Source organism: Polypterus senegalus, chromosome 15, assembly GCF_016835505.1.
Source record: "Polypterus senegalus isolate Bchr_013 chromosome 15, ASM1683550v1, whole genome shotgun sequence".
Taxonomy (NCBI): domain Eukaryota; kingdom Metazoa; phylum Chordata; class Cladistia; order Polypteriformes; family Polypteridae; genus Polypterus; species Polypterus senegalus.
The window spans coordinates 112604284-112620070 of record NC_053168.1 but is presented as its reverse complement, the minus strand read 5'-3'; the positions used below and the strand labels follow the sequence as shown (position 1 = coordinate 112620070).

The following is a 15787-nucleotide window of genomic DNA, read 5'->3' as shown; positions in this document are numbered from 1 at the left end:
TGGTACTGTGCAATTAAGTACAATGATTAAAATCTATGAGTGCATGTATATTTTTAGTAGCTTTTCTGTCATTTGTCTAACTGCACAGAACACATTTCTTTTTCTCAGTTTATTACTGTACTCTCTTTAATGTAAAAGACTAGGGGGCTTTATTTGCCAATCCCCGTTTTGTTTTTCCGGATACACACTTTTAAGATTTTTTTTTTTTCTTTCAACTGTTACTATTTCATTAGTTTCACTTTTATTTCAGAACTTAAGTAAAAACAATATTTGGAATCTTTCGAGTCCCAATGTGCTGAATCTTTTCAATGAGGTCAGTGAGACGTGTTTAATAACGTTGTACCATAATTCAGGATAGGTTTCTGTGTTTGGAATTTCAGCACAGACAAAACGATCAACGTCATCAGCAGTTACTAATTTTTTTTGCAAAGTAACCAATAAATGTATGTGAGGTAAACCACATTTTAGAAATTCTCTTGACTTCAACTTCAAAGCCTTACAATATTTACATACTTCTGACATATCACCTATGTCCATATATTCGATCTCTATTCGCCTTTTTGTTATTTCTCCGAGTAATAATTTCTCTTTCTTTGCGCTAATGTGATCTTTACTTTCTTTGTTTTGACACTGTCGCTTTTTTCTGCTTTCATATTCTGTATCTTGCTCTGCATGTGTTTCTACAAGTCTTTTGAATTCCAGTTTTCATTTTCTCTAACCTGCTCTGCACGTGTTTGGCCCCCTTGTTTTTTAACCTCTTTATGACGTTTTACTTTGTTTTCTACTCTGTCTTTTATTTCTGACCTCGCTTTATCCTGCTTTTGTTTCAATGACACCTGGTCCGTGGTGATTACTTTCCCTTTTTTTGAGTAATAATTTCCATTTGTTTGCACTACTGATCTTTATTTTCTTTTTTTATACTTTCTAATTTTACTACTTTCATATTCTTTAACTTTCTCCACATGAGCATCGTGCCAACTTTTTTTTTTTTTTGAGCCTTTCAAATTCCACTGCTTTCATAATCTGTAACCTGCTCTGCCTGTGTATAGCACCTATGTCCGGATTGGACATGCTTATTTTCAGTTCCACTTGTTCCGGGCTGATAATTACTTTCCTTATTCTCAGAATTTGCACCTAGATTATTCTTTTTCTTTTTTGTCTCTCCAACGCTTTTGAGTCTCTTTTCACCGTGCTGCTTTCTTCTTCACTTAGTCGTCTACGTTTCATTTATAACGTATTGTCCTTATATGCTTTATATGCGCTGAGAGCCCTGGATCTGTGTGTGCTCAAATCCTTACACTCACACGACTGAGTCTGTTCCTCCCCGTGCTGTTATTTGGTTGTAAGTAGGGCGTGTCTTGCAAGAATCTCATGTTCTACGTCATCGTGTGACTGTCCTGGGTCAATCTCTTGGCACAAAGTCTCATGTTTAAGGTCCCCGCGAGACGCTCTGTGGCCAATCTTTTTAGTCTTGCGGGTCTTTTAAGTGTCTTTCGTGATCTTATAAGATCACATCTCGTCGCCCTACAGTTTCTCTCCAGGATGTTTTTTTTTTTTATAATAAAGAGATAATATTACAATTTTCTCTGTCTCTGGATAAAAAAAACAAAGGAGCCCTACAACTAAATTACCATAAAGATTAGAAGAGCAGGAGCGGAAAAAATTATTTTGTGATTGGCCAAGCTGCCAGTCACTAATTGAGTCTTCTGTAGATCGGAAGATCGATCAGAGGAGCATCACTAGAAACAGTGAGTCATTCTTCACTAAAGTAAGCCTTAGCCGCCTTCTTTGTTGAAATATGGATTTGGCTGTGGTGTTAAGCTATTATTGCACATTCCCTTTTGGATGACCAATAGTTTGGAGTTGCGTTATGCCCTTTGCCACCCAACCCCATTATAAAGTGAAAATATGTCTGTACTATTGCCTTAATTCATTTCTCTGAATGTAAACTAGAATCTGCCCACCCAACTAGGCAGCTCATCTCACTGTTCTTCAAGGACTGTGCCCCGTCATCCATGATTTACTCGTTAGTCCAGTTATCACGCTAGATATTTTATTGTGCTTTTCAATTGTTTTGATTTGAATCTTTGAGCTACAGAAAAGTCATAATCAAATAAAAATGCACTATTCATCATATTGTATACAGCAGCCATTGAAACCACTGCTACATTTTAAAGATAGTTAAGTGTCTGGCAGAGCAGTGCACCTCATGGCAGGGGTGACTATGGAAAGAACGACATGAAACACAGCTTAACAGTACCATGATATTCTAAAACCCTGTCACACACGTGTGCATGGGAAGCAGCTGAAGGGCTTAGACAATACTGTTTATACATCTGCCCGGGGGGGGGCGGGGTACGCTGACGCTCTTTCTGAGTTCTCTGCAGGTCTTACCCGGGAAATCCCACCAGGAGCCGCCATTTCCAGGAAGGACACATCACCTCCGGTTCCGGCCCCAAGAATGAGGTCACTTCCGGTTCCGGCCCCAAGGATGATGTCACTTCCAGTTCCGGCCCAGAGGACGACATCATTTCCGCCCTCTGTGCTATAAAGCTCACTGCCTTTGCTTAGGCAGGCAGTTCTGTTTGGACTCTGTTGTGTAAACAACTGTTTGAAAATGCCTCAAAGACTTTTGCAGCCGGGAAACCGCATTAAACGGGTGGCTGCCCCAATCCAGTTCTTACACCCATATTTAGTCGGATTCACGCTCAGGGCCGGAGCTTGTGGTGGCTGCATCTGGAACCAACCCTGAAAGGGGTGTCAGGCCACGGGCCTTTCTCATTTGTATTGCCTGTTTTACTAATTTTTCTTCCTGCTACTTCAAACATTTTAATGTCCATTAAGAAAAGTGCAATAGAAGGTATAATGGTCTAAAATTTTCTCTTACTTATATAATATTTACCAAGTAAGAAAAGCACATTTACTATATTTTTTATCACTCTATTTTCAGATTCATAAATTGAAGCAGAGCTACATATACACAGATTTGGCTAGATTTTTGGTCATTCTAGAAATTAAAAACAAAAAAGTCTGAATTAGTCTAAGCCATCCTAATTTAGGATGTTCTTAAGAAATGTAATGATTCACTTAATGAGGTAGAAGTACATAGTCAGATATTTGAAAAGTTAAAATGTGTGCTTCAAATTAAACATTTAAACTCTAAATATTCTCAATTGTAATAGAAATGTGTCATTTTTCACCCTCTGATAGAAGTGCATAGACAGGATCACAAATACTGTAGTGTTATATTTATAACCACTGACCTATAAAGATACTCATGATTATGTTTGAAGTTTGTTATTTTTAACCATTTGGGAGTGGTGCTTAGAAATATACCTCAAATTAATGATCAGCAACCTCAACACAATGACAATCCACGTGTCTATATTACTAATCCCCCTTTTTTCAAAGTTTTGCAAAAATGAGTGCATTTGGCCCTTCATATTCTATTAGTTGGAGTATCTCGGGTTCGATTGATGTGGCATGCAAGACTCCTCAAGTCCTTCTGATCATTTTTGCTACAGACACCTATTGGTTTACTCTTTACCTTAAGGGTGTAATTTCCTGCACAAACTATGGTCCAAAAATGAGGGATTATCCAGTCTACAAGGGCAAAAATAGAGGAGAACCCCCAAAAAGCATGTCTTCTTGTATAAACAGAAATCAAAACGAGTTTATACTCTTACAAATGCAAAATATCTCTTTCCAAAATATTTTAAAACAGGTGCAGACATAAAAAAAGGTTTGGGAAAGATTTACCTTCTTTTATACAAAAACTACACATTGGGACATTCATATTATACTTGTGATTGATCAGTTGGATAAAATCTATTTTATTTTAAAGTGGACATCTTATTCTTTACCCTTATTTGGAACAGAAAAAAATTATGGTGCAAACCTGGCTGTATTCCAGTTTATGTACCCCATAGTGGAACTCCATCTAACGAGGGCATAAAAGATGAAGTTAACAAATGCGAAAACGGGATTCCCGATGTGAAAGTTGTTACATTTGCAGTCTAAAAATGGGATCTCGTTTATTGAAAGAGTTGCAACCTTTTCCTCAATCTGAGAATATTAGATGTGTGATTTTTAAGTACAAAAATTACTGTGAATTGCAATGGAATAGAATGGAAGCAATCTGCAAGTTTACCTACAATATTATGCTGGTCTATACATGCATGGTAAAGAGTATAAAACATTACTAAGAAGGTCAGACACAAACCATATGTCATTATCATACCATTCTTGTCTGACAAGTCAATTACTGTATTATGTGTCATCGCCCTCCCAATATACACCGTAATGTTTCTATCCCTGTGTTTATTCTGTCGCTTTACTGATACAGCGCGAACTCGGAGATCATCACCTGCTGCTGCACCGGTACTGGCGGCGGTGCAGAGGGGACATTCAGGCCGCCGGGAATGACCAGCTTCTTCTTCTTCTTTGCGCTGCTGCCGAGGCAGACGACAACACCGCCTGGGACCGGACCGCCGCTGTGTCCCGGACTTGCAGGACGCTTCTTTCCTCTGGCTTGTGACGCGAAGATACCTGGAGACTTGCTCGTAGGACTGGACGAAAAAGAAACGGTAAATATCTCTCCGGTAACAGGTACCGACGATGAAAGGTCGTCTGTCATTTAATCGGTTCCGCCCAGAAAACAACACTCCAGAAAATAACAATGGAAAGGGAGACGAGGAAAAGAAACTTACCGCCGTAAGTTTGCTTGATTTTGGGAAACCGGAAATATACAACAGGAAATGACGACAACGTCTTGTGCCACTGAGCTCACGCTTGTGTACCTAGATTGGCTAAAAAAAGACACGGTATAATATCGGCCATGCTGCTTCAGTATGATCTGGTATGGTATAGTATAGTACAGTACAGTACAGTACAGTACAGTACAGTATAGTATAGTATAGTATAGTATAGTATAGTATAGTATAGAATGTTTATGGATGTGGCGAGAGAGGACATGAAGGTGGTAGGTGTAACAGAACAAGATGCAGAGGACGAGAAGATATGGAAAAAGATGATCCGCTGTGGCAGCCCCTAATGGAAACAGCAGAAAGAAGAAGTACAGTATAGTGTAGTATAATAACTAGTAATCCACAAAGGGAGAAAGTGAATCACATTATCTTAAAATAGCTTTTTATTCCTAAGCTTTTGACAACCTACCAGGTGTCATCAACAGAGGAAAATACTTAGTAAGACAGGAGCCAAAGGCGATATATAGCAAATGAGGGGGTGGATCAATAAGGTGGGGCTCGGAGGGTGTTGGTCATAAAGTTTTTTTATTATTTAGGTGTTCTTCTTTTTAAGCCTGCATATGCTGGGTTTATGTCCAAATGTCTGTTAATGGTATTTTCATTTGATAGCCACAATTCAGCCAGCTCTCTGAAGTAAAGTATGGTGTAGTATAGTATATAGAAATATAGTAATAGTGTATGGTATGGTAAAGAGATGAAGGGTGCAGTACATTGGAAAAAGAATGTTTATGATGGAACCACCAGGTAAGAAAAAAAGAGGAAGACCAAAGATGAGATTTATGGATGTGGAGAGGGAGGACATGAATGCATTCGGTGTGGCAGAAAAGTATGGATGGATAGATGGATGGATAAAGTATGGACAAATTTATATAACTAGGCAAATGGCATTCCTGTCTGAAAATGGGTTTCTAGTAAGGCTTGCATAGGAGTGAGAGGTGAATTCATGATGAGGTGGGAAAGGAATCACATTTTTATCATTTCTGCTCTGAGAAGCAAGGAATTAAATTAGTCACTTTACATAAGACTGGTGGTATGTGGGCCTAAAAAGGACTGTTGGCTTCTTCAGCAGCCCCTTCCATTACACCACTCAGATCATTAGTGCCAGCTTGTGCTCACAGCTGCTTCAAACATTTTTCTGTTCATACACGTCTCCCTGCTCCCCCTTCACTCCACTCATTTGGGGTTCAGCTACTCTTTCTCTCAGCACTGTGAGCTGACCTAAAGCCAGGGACTGCGTCTTGGACTCACCAACAACTCACATCAGGGCCAATGGACTGTAGCAGTTGGGAGACACATCTGTGCTCTTTAAGTGCTGTGCCTACACGTCCCCCCCACCGGGTTACTATGGAGCGGCTTTTACAGGTAGTCATGCCACCTGAGGAGCATGTGACTCTCAGGTGTGGACTGAGTGGTGCTACAGTACATTTATAACTAATGAACAAGCAATTTTAGGTCTTTGCTATCCCACAAATGATACTATTCTAATTTAATTATACTATACAAATTTAACTATAATTTGAAATGTTTAGTTGGTTATCCAATCATAAATCAATAAAGCTTGTGTAAGCTTTGACCCACTACTTGCTAAATATATCCCTTTGTTTTATAACCGTCTTATTCACTTTTCAGTCTCAGCACTTTGGTTCTTCAAGGAGGAAACCAATCGGCCATTTCACAGTAGAGCACACTCATTCATAATTACTTATACCAGCCCAGTTTAGAGTCATTTAGCCTAACAATAAAGTGCAAAATAACTTCACTGGAAAGGGGAGGGGCAAATGATGTGGTGTCACAAGCCCCACCCCTTCACTGTATATATGAATAGGGTGTGGTTCTAATCTGTCATAAGCTTGTGAACGAGGTTAGGGTCTGTGGTTAGGGAAATCCATGCTTGAAACAGATGTACATATGGCGTGCCTATATAGTCAGACCACATATGGCTTTGCTTTGCATATGTGGCGGGTTCCTCTCACTACTTCTGGGCTGCTCCCTGCTTACTCATATCACTCTGTGGCCTCCATGGCAGGTGAACTATGTGCGTGATGTAAACGACATGAACTGGCAACAGGTGCTGCATGGAGAGTGGATGATAGCCTTGTGAGTATTTTGAATGACTTGGTCGAAGGGGAAGAGGATGGTTTGATTCTACAGAAAGCATTTAGATTCTGTCTCCAGGGCTGTTTTATGTTTTTAGAATATCACTAAGCAACAATGAACATTTCATAGATATTTTTCCAGAGTTTTATCTGAGCAAGTTGAGATAATTTATTTTTACCAGTGAGGGTATTTTGAATATTGGCTTGTTTATAATGTCTGTGCTGAGAACTGCAACTTGCACCTTGTTTCTAGTAATCCAAAGGTTTAAAATGCAGTGTTTAATGGTTGGTATCGAGGAATCTTCACAGTAAACTAATATGTTGAGAAGCAGTTCTTTCATAACAAGATAATGTATCTATTCTGTATCCATAACCTCTCAGATTAATGTTTTCATCCCCTTCTTTTCATATTTTCATTGAATTTGTTCAAATTTTAAAAAGTTGTTACAAAGAAGCTACCAGACAGTAGTAGCAGAGAACAGAAGAACTACAGCCATGAAGAGTCTGCCATGCTGTTTCTGATTTGTTATTAAATTTTTCTGACAGCTGTGACCCGAGGTTCTATGGGTGGTTATACTTCAAAAATGAATGGCATATGTTTGCAGAATATGCAGAGCGGCTGAATGTGAATGTTTCCTGGGTGGATATGATGCGTGATCCAGGTAGGCAGTGTGTACATATGCTTACATTTACTTATTGCTTATCTGCTTCTAGCTTTTATTTATATATATGTGTGTGTGTGCACTATATGGCCAAAAGTCTGTGAACAATTGACCATCATTCCTGTATAAGCTTGTTGAACATCCCATTCCAAAGCCATGAGCATTATTATAATGGAGTTGACTCCCCTCCGCCCCAGTCCCCCTAACCTTGTGGCTATAGCAGTCTCCACAATTCTGGGAAGACATTCCGGAGTGGAGTGTGTCTGTGGGAATTTGTGCCCATTCAGCCAAAAGAGCAGTTGTGAGGCCAGGCACTGATGATGCTAGACAGGAAGACCTGACTTGCAATCAGTGTCTTCAAATTCCCTCAAAGGGTTACAAAAGGCCTTACCAAACCTTTAACACAAACCTGCAAGAACCCAATTGTCTAAAATGTCTTTGTGTGCTGTAGCATTCATAGTACCCTTCACTAGAATCCAAGGGCTTAGCACAAACCCAGAAATACAGCCCCAGACCATAATCCATCCTTAACAAAACTTTAAAGTAAGCAACTATGCAGTACAGAGGGTAGTGTTCTCCTGGCCCCTGCCTGCCAAACCCACATTCATCCATCAGGCTGCCAGATCACTCCGGAGAACACATTTCCACTGCTCCATAGCCTGATGACAGCGTGCTTTACACTGCTCCAGCTGACACTTAGCATTGTGCATAGTGATCTTGGGCTTGAGTGTAACTGTTCGGCCATAGAAATACCCCTTTCATGAAGCTGCCATTGCACAATTCTTGGGCTGATATTACTGCCAGAGACAGTTTAAAACTCTGTTGTGAATGATGTAGCAAAAGATAGGCAATTTGTATGCTTTATACTCAGTGGTCCTGCTCTGTGAGTTTATGTGGTCTACCACTTCATGGCTTAGCTGTTGTTGTTCCTAAATGCTTCCACTTTACAATGATAGCATGTACAATTGACCAGGGAAGATCTAGCAGAGCTGAAATTTCATGCACTGACTTCTGACAAAGGTGGACTTCTATGGCAGTTGGACATTTAAAGTCACTAAGCTCTTCAGTACAACCCATTCTACTGCCAGTGTATGTCAATGGAGATTTTATGGCTATGTGCTTAATTTTATGTACCTGAAACACCTGAACTCAATAATCTGGGGAGGAGCTTGCATGCTTCTTGCCATATAGTCTTTACTAGCTGTCCCCATGGCTCCGCCCACATAGTAGTAAAAAGGACAGTGCGGGGGGCCCCGCCCATTTCTCTACTCCTGACATCACGCTTCCTTCTCCCTTCAGCCCGCAGCCTCTGTCTCGGATTAACGTAAATATATCGCTCCAGCAAACGAACTATGATTCTTAGCTCGATGAGAGAAGCCGAATAATCAACCAAAACGTTCAAGCAAATTATAGAAAAAAACCCGATCTAAATCCGTTAAGTAGTTCTTTCATTCGTAAGTTTAGAGGAGGTAAGGCACATGCCCATTGGCTGGTGCATGAGTGAGGAGGTCTCCGCCCCACCCCTCGGCCAGCTGTGTATCTCTAGGATTCGCGAAAATAAATCGATAACTATGATATTTAACGCAATGAGAGAAGTCACAAAATCAACTGGAATGTTCAAGCAAATTATAGAAAAACACCTGATCTATATCTGTTAAGTAGTTCTCTCGTGAAAACCGGACAGACATACAGACAGGCAGATTTTATATAGAGAGATATGTGTGTATAAACTGTACTCTAGTATTCAAAAGTTTGGAATCACCTAGAAATTTTCATGTTGTCATAGAAATTGATACATTCTTTTATCATGGTACCATTAAATTGAATTAAGAATATAGCCAAGACATTACCAGTGCTACAAATTGCTATTACTGCCTGATATAACTGATTTTTAATTGATTATTCATATATAACTGCAAAGCCCCAGTTTTAGTAGCCATTCCTTCAGTGACTTCCCTTAGCTCGCCCTTAAATAATCATGTTTAGGTGTTATTTTATATTAGAGAAACCATTGTAATTGTGTTTGCACTGTTGCAATCTGTTATTCTGTATAAATACACAATTTTTTATCCTTGGGTTGCAAATTACTGGCATTCCTAAAGTTCTAGATATAAAAATGGGCAAAATGAGAACATCTTCCTCAGGAAACATGTCACTCTATTGTTGTTTTGCAACAGATTGCCAAGAAATGGAAGATTTCATGTAAATTTATCGGCTGCTGTCTTAAAAGAAGATGGCAAACCTCGTGTGCATTTGTGTATCTGGACCTTCTGCTGCTTTTTCTATCCTGGTTGTATCCAGTTTATGTGGGAAGAGGAATGTGCTAAAGATTGTTTTCTATTTTTGTTATTAACATTTGTCATATTTTATCAGCATTATGAAATGTGTTTGTGAGCTTTTTCGAAGCACCACAACTACTTTTGACTTTGGGTACGTAAATATCAAATTGTGAGAACTGATTTATCTTGGAAGAGGTGTTTCAAAATCAATAAGTGCTGTCAAGATTATGGGACTTGAAAGGACCCACAGTTTTCCAGACGCCCCTTACCACATAGCCTCTGGCTGTGCTTCCAACTGTTTCCCTCTAAAATCTAAGATGGTTGTTCTTTTACTGCACCTCCAGGCCTGATGCAGATACAGTATCATTTGATTTATTGTCTACAGAAGCTGCTATTGTGACCAGTAAGAAGATATTTCCATGAAAAGGGCAAACCATTGGTATAATGGTGGCAGAGATTTACTTCATGATTACTTCATGAACCGAAAACTGTTGCCTTAAGAGAATATGGGTCAGTCATTTGAGCAAAATTTGATAATAGGGCTTAACCCCAAATTCATAGTCGAGAGTTCTTAACTATTAACCTGAAATTCTTAACACAACAGCATTTTTAATTATTGTTTGTAAGTGAGATTTCAGTTTTAAGTGCAGGGATTTACTGCAGCCTCTCACCCTTAAACTAGCTGGCATCTGACATGTCATCAATTGCTACAGATGCAGTGAGTCAGAATACAATGGGAAGATGTCCCTGGATACAAAACACAACATGAATCACAGGATAATGTCATCAGCTAGTCAACAAAAAGAACAAAACCAATACTTAAAATTAATTTTGAAGGAAAAATGTGAAAAAGTTGCCCAAAAAGTATTAGAATTTATTTGACCCGCACAAGATCCTGACAGCAAGTTTCTTTAGGACTAACCTAATTAACTAGGCTTCCCAGCGGAACATATGTTTAGATTTTAACAGCTTAGTGTTACTCTTGTTGGCTCAGGATTGTTAGAAGCTCAAGAACGAAGCAGAATTATATGACATTTGTTCTTTTTCCATCTTCTATTTTAAAGGAAACCTGTTATAATACACCAGATATTTTAAGTGCAAGAAGCAAATTAAAGTCTATTTTTGATTCCCCTGATGAAATTGCCATGTGCCTGTCTGCTGATTGTTTAGCCAACTCTGTGTGTGTGTTGCTTCACCTCAGATGGGTCATTCACTGGAGGGTGAAATCAAAGTATAAATTCAGATGATTGAAATACTTGAAGTGTTGGAATCTGAGTGCCGTTCTGCTTCATTCAGATTGAGTCCAAGTTTCTTCATAGTCACCTCCTGTATAGCAACTGAAAAGCAGAACCCAGGGATGCAGAGTAGGAGTTGAAGTTAAGAGTCGAAGTTGGAATCAGGCAGTTAGCTATTTTGTGTTGGAAGTTTGTGTCAGAAAAGTCTTATGCAACTCCATCTCCCACACCCATCCATCCATCCATCCATCCTCTTTCGCTTGTCCGAGGTCGGGTCGCGGGGGTAGCAGCTTAAGCAGAGAGGCCCAGACTTCCCTCTCCCCAGCCACTTCTTCCAGCTCTTCCGGGAGAATCCCAAGGCGTTCCCAGGCCAGCCGGGAGACATAGTCCCTCCAGCGTGTCCTGGGTCTTCCCCGGGACCTACTCCCGGTTGGACGTGCCCAGAACACCTCACCAGGGAGGCGTCCAGGAGGCATCCTGATCAGATGCCCGAGCCACCTCATCTGACTCTTCTCGATTCTCAGTTTCTGTAGCCGAGGATCAGACCGCCAAGGTCCCGCCTTCGGCCACCACCCAACTCACACTGCACCCAACCTCCTTGGCCCCTCCCATAGGTGGTGAGCCCATGGGGAGGAGGACCCACGTTACCTCTTCGGGCTGTGCCCGGCCGAGCCCATGGGTGCAGGCCCGCCACCAGGCGCTCGCCATCGAGCCCCACCTCCAGGCCTGGCTCCAGAGGGGGGCCCCGGTGACCCGCGTCCGGGCAAGGGAAAACGTCGTCCAAAGGTTTCGCTCATCATTGGAGGTTTGTTGAACCGCTCTTTGTCTCATCCCTCACCTAGGACCAGTTTGCCTTGGGTGGCTCCCAGGGCATAAAGCCCCAGACAACATAGCTCCTAGGATCATTGGGACACGCAAACCCCTCCACCACGATAAGGTGACAGTTCAAGGAGGAGATCTCCTACACTTGAGTCTCCAATGCTTTATTAAGTAGGACTCCAACCTTGACATCTGTTCTGTAGTAGCTAACATATAAAAAAAACACAGATACACCAACTACAAATGTAAGTTGGTTTAAACTTAATTCAGCAGTGTTTACACCCACACTAAGCAGGGCTAATACTTCATGACTTAAGCTATGCAGCAGAAGCAAGACATGAAAATAAGGTTGTAGAGCCACCTTTAGTAGCAGTGCAGATCCAGAAGGTACCTGTTGTTAAATGAAGAACAGAAACAGATAAAGAGTGGGGGTTATCCATTCAATATTCAATAAAGAAATAAATGCAGAATGTAGCAAAAAAATACTCATACACTTTGATAGTGACGTATACGCTCCTCACAGCCTCTTTCTTAAATAAGGCTTTCTGCCATTCAGAGGACTGGTCCAGTGTGACATTGGACTTCCTGTCACAACTGAACTTGTAGTGCTGGAAACAGAAGATCTAGGGCTGAGAAATCAATACAGGAAGTGAAGATTTGTTTCAAACCTATTTTTGTAAAGCTTGAGTTATTTGTATGGAATGTTTTTTGACTTTAATAAAATCAAAAACAAAATACAGGAAGTGAAGTCAGTAGTTTTCCAGAGAGTTTAAATAGAGTCTAGTTGCAGAACCCTGGCTCTCCACTTTTTAAAGGCTCCAATCGAATTGCATATATCTTATGATGTTTAGCATCCTTTGCATTATATGTTGCTAGTGTTATATGATACGCCTGGTCACTTGCATCTATTTGAACACTCCGTTTTTACCTTACACTTCATTCTCATAAAATATCCTTACACTATGATTAAGATTAGAGGTGAAGGCAGGGTTTTCAGACTCATAATGACAACTGCCGAATAGGTGTGTCATGTAGTATGACTGAAAGCCACTCAAGTAGAGACACTGCTGCAGGCTTCTCAGATTTTCTGCTATACGGTATAAACCATGTGACATAAAGGTGCAATGTGACTGGCTGTTCAGGGGGGCTGCTGAATCATGGAGTTCCAGAGGTCTCAGCTTGACCCCTCTTGAGAGTTCTGCTCCATTCAAGGGCAAATGGAAACCGTGTCACACCCAGCTCCTTACAATGTACCCAGATATTAGGTGCACATTGAAGCTGATGCTGGACTGCTTCGCAATCCAATTTGCACAGATACTCTGACTGTTCCCATCTGCTGCACAGTTTTCTAATGGACTTGGTCAAATCCCACCATATAAATAAAAAATAAAAGTAACTTACAATCTGTTAACAGAGGAGTTTTATTGTACTGAAAAGGACAAGGATGTGTCTGCTGCTTTGGGTTCATGAAGGACTGTTGGTTCTAAGCTGCTGTAGACCGCTTTCTTGGAAAACAGCAAAGAGTGTGGCTTTCTGGTACATGGAGACACACTGGCCATTTAGACTTTACTTTTGGTAAATGATTGCATAAATTAAGGGCGTTAATACAGGTTTGATATGAAAACATGTTTTTATTTACTGAAAGTGCTTGTTTGTATCGAGACGCCAAGTCCTACTTCTGTTTAATGATGGAAACTACATCTCCAGCAGCTACACTATTTTCATGATGGATGTACATGTATCAGAGATATACCAGAATGTCCATTGTATGGTAACATGTACATTTTGGAGCTGTTGGAATTTAAGTGAGAAAAACAAAATGTGCCTGATTATATGTTGGTGGGTACTAAGTTTAGAAACATTATTTACGCACAACTATAGAGTGAGCTGCACAAAGATGCTACCGGCTACATAATCATAGGGGTCAATGTCTTCTCGTAAGTTAGACACAATTCACTATTTTTTCTTGCTTATGGAGCAAGTTTTTGTTTCTTTCTAAAACATAATTTGCTTTGGCCGATGAGCTTTAAACATAGCTCACATAGTTCAGTTTTTTTACATCTGAATCAAAAACCGATGAAAAGCCGCTCCAAGTGTTTGACTTTCTCATGTGCAAACGACAATCAAGATTTTCCCTCACTCGCCACTCCTGTATTCATGTTATTCAGTAGCACCCTAACCCTTAGAGATTGCTACCACATTCACAGAGTTATTATGCTTTGATGCTACCCCCCCTGTCAGGTCAGGTTGGGAGGCATACACTGGTACAGCACATTGCTGCACCCACCATACGATTAAAGAGCTCGGTATCCTGGTTGGCAACCCCCAAAGCAGACACGTGGCCCAGTCCCACCCTCCGGAAATGGCCAGGTGTTACATGGGCATCCCCTTGGCCTGGTCCAGCCACTCAGGTTTTCAACAATGAGGGTCCCACGAGCCAGATTACTCTTGGAGAATTGCGCCACATGACCGTAGTGCCGTAGCTGATGTTCCCTCACAATGCAGGTAAAGTGCCTCTTTTGGAACTCCAGGAGCAAGCTGCTCGTACAACACAAAGTCAAACCAGCAGATTCTCTGAAGAGACACAGTACTGAAGGAGTCCAGTCTTCGTCTCAGGTCACTGGATAGTGTCCATGTCTCGCACCCCTATACCAAAACAGGAAGCACCAGAAATCTAAAGACTTGGACCTCTGTCCTTTTGCAAAGATGTCAGGAGTCACAGATTTAACCCAGTCCCATTAATTGCCCGATGTCTGCACTGTGCTCTCAGTGCTCTCCTGTCGGGTGGGAATTTCAGCCTTCACAGTCGGCTGTGCTCTGAGATTTTTCTCAGTATCTTATTGTTTGTGAAGTATCAGTTCCCTCTATTTCAGGACTAGGCTGAGTGACTTCATCTTTTGTAGTTGTATCATTCTCAGATGTTATATTGCTTGCAGGTAGTTCTGTGTTACTCGCTCTTTCGGTGAAAATGTCTGCAGACACAGAGCCCATCTCTAGTCCAAAATAAGCCCTCTGACTATGACTGCGTATCGCAACTACTAACCTGGAGTTAGAATGGAAACTGACTACTTATAATGACCCAACAAGAAAAGAGAAAAGAACGTGACACGTCAGACTGCCAGGAAGACGTTTTGGCAGTCTCATGAAGGAAATACTGTATTAACTTGACTTCAGACACAGGTATCCGGTCTGAGCACCCTTCTTACCTGACTGCTGCCAACACCCGACACAATGTTTTTGTCTTTTCAGCTGACTTTTGCGTTTCCACACGTGTTAAATGTGGCTATTGCTGATGGAAATAATTCAGGGCTGAAAGCAAAAGCACAGTAGCTTCTGTAATTAAAAATGTTGCAGTAACTAATTCTGGTTTAAAAAAATTCTTTTGATATTTTTTACTTTCAGAAATCATTGACAAGAAAGCACAGTAGCATCTGTAATTAAAATGTTTACAGTAACTAATTCTGGATTTTTATTTTCAGAAATAATTTAGCATATTACCCTGTAGTTAGGATCTAGCGGGTTGGATAATGGATGGACGTTTAATTTGACAGTAATACTTAAGTCTAGTGAGCAGCTTTCGTTGTCAAAAATATGCACAGCAACAAGTTCTATACTTTAGCAATTACTGGTAATTATTTTTCCCTAAAATGGCTACTTGATGTATGTTATGATTAAGAAATTCAGGCAATAGTAAAAAAAAAAAAAACTTGTTTAATAAAAACATATAGACTGTTTCTGAAATAGCCTATTAATTGTCGTATTATGCTTTAAAAAGCATAGGTAGAGTAGCACTAGTAGCAATTATCCATCCATCCATTATCCAACCCACTATATCCAAACTACAGGGTCACGGGGGTCTGCTGGAGCCAATCCAAGCCAACACAGGGCACAAGACAGGAAACAAACCCCGGGCAGGGTGCCAGCCCACCA

The 15787-nt window shown here is 40.7% G+C and overlaps 1 protein-coding gene across 1 annotated transcript in view; it reads right to left on the bottom strand.

Annotated features, from left to right (window-relative positions):
• The window catches only part of ino80c (INO80 complex subunit C), a 49931-nt gene extending 45170 nt beyond the window's left edge, over window positions 1–4761 (bottom strand). The window contains exon 1 of the mRNA XM_039737097.1: window positions 4367–4761. Within this exon, the coding sequence (XP_039593031.1) occupies window positions 4367–4636 (270 nt within the window). The 5' untranslated portion in view covers window positions 4637–4761. The remainder of the gene's footprint in view (window positions 1–4366) is intronic.
• Between the last annotated feature and the right edge of the window lie 11026 nt (window positions 4762–15787).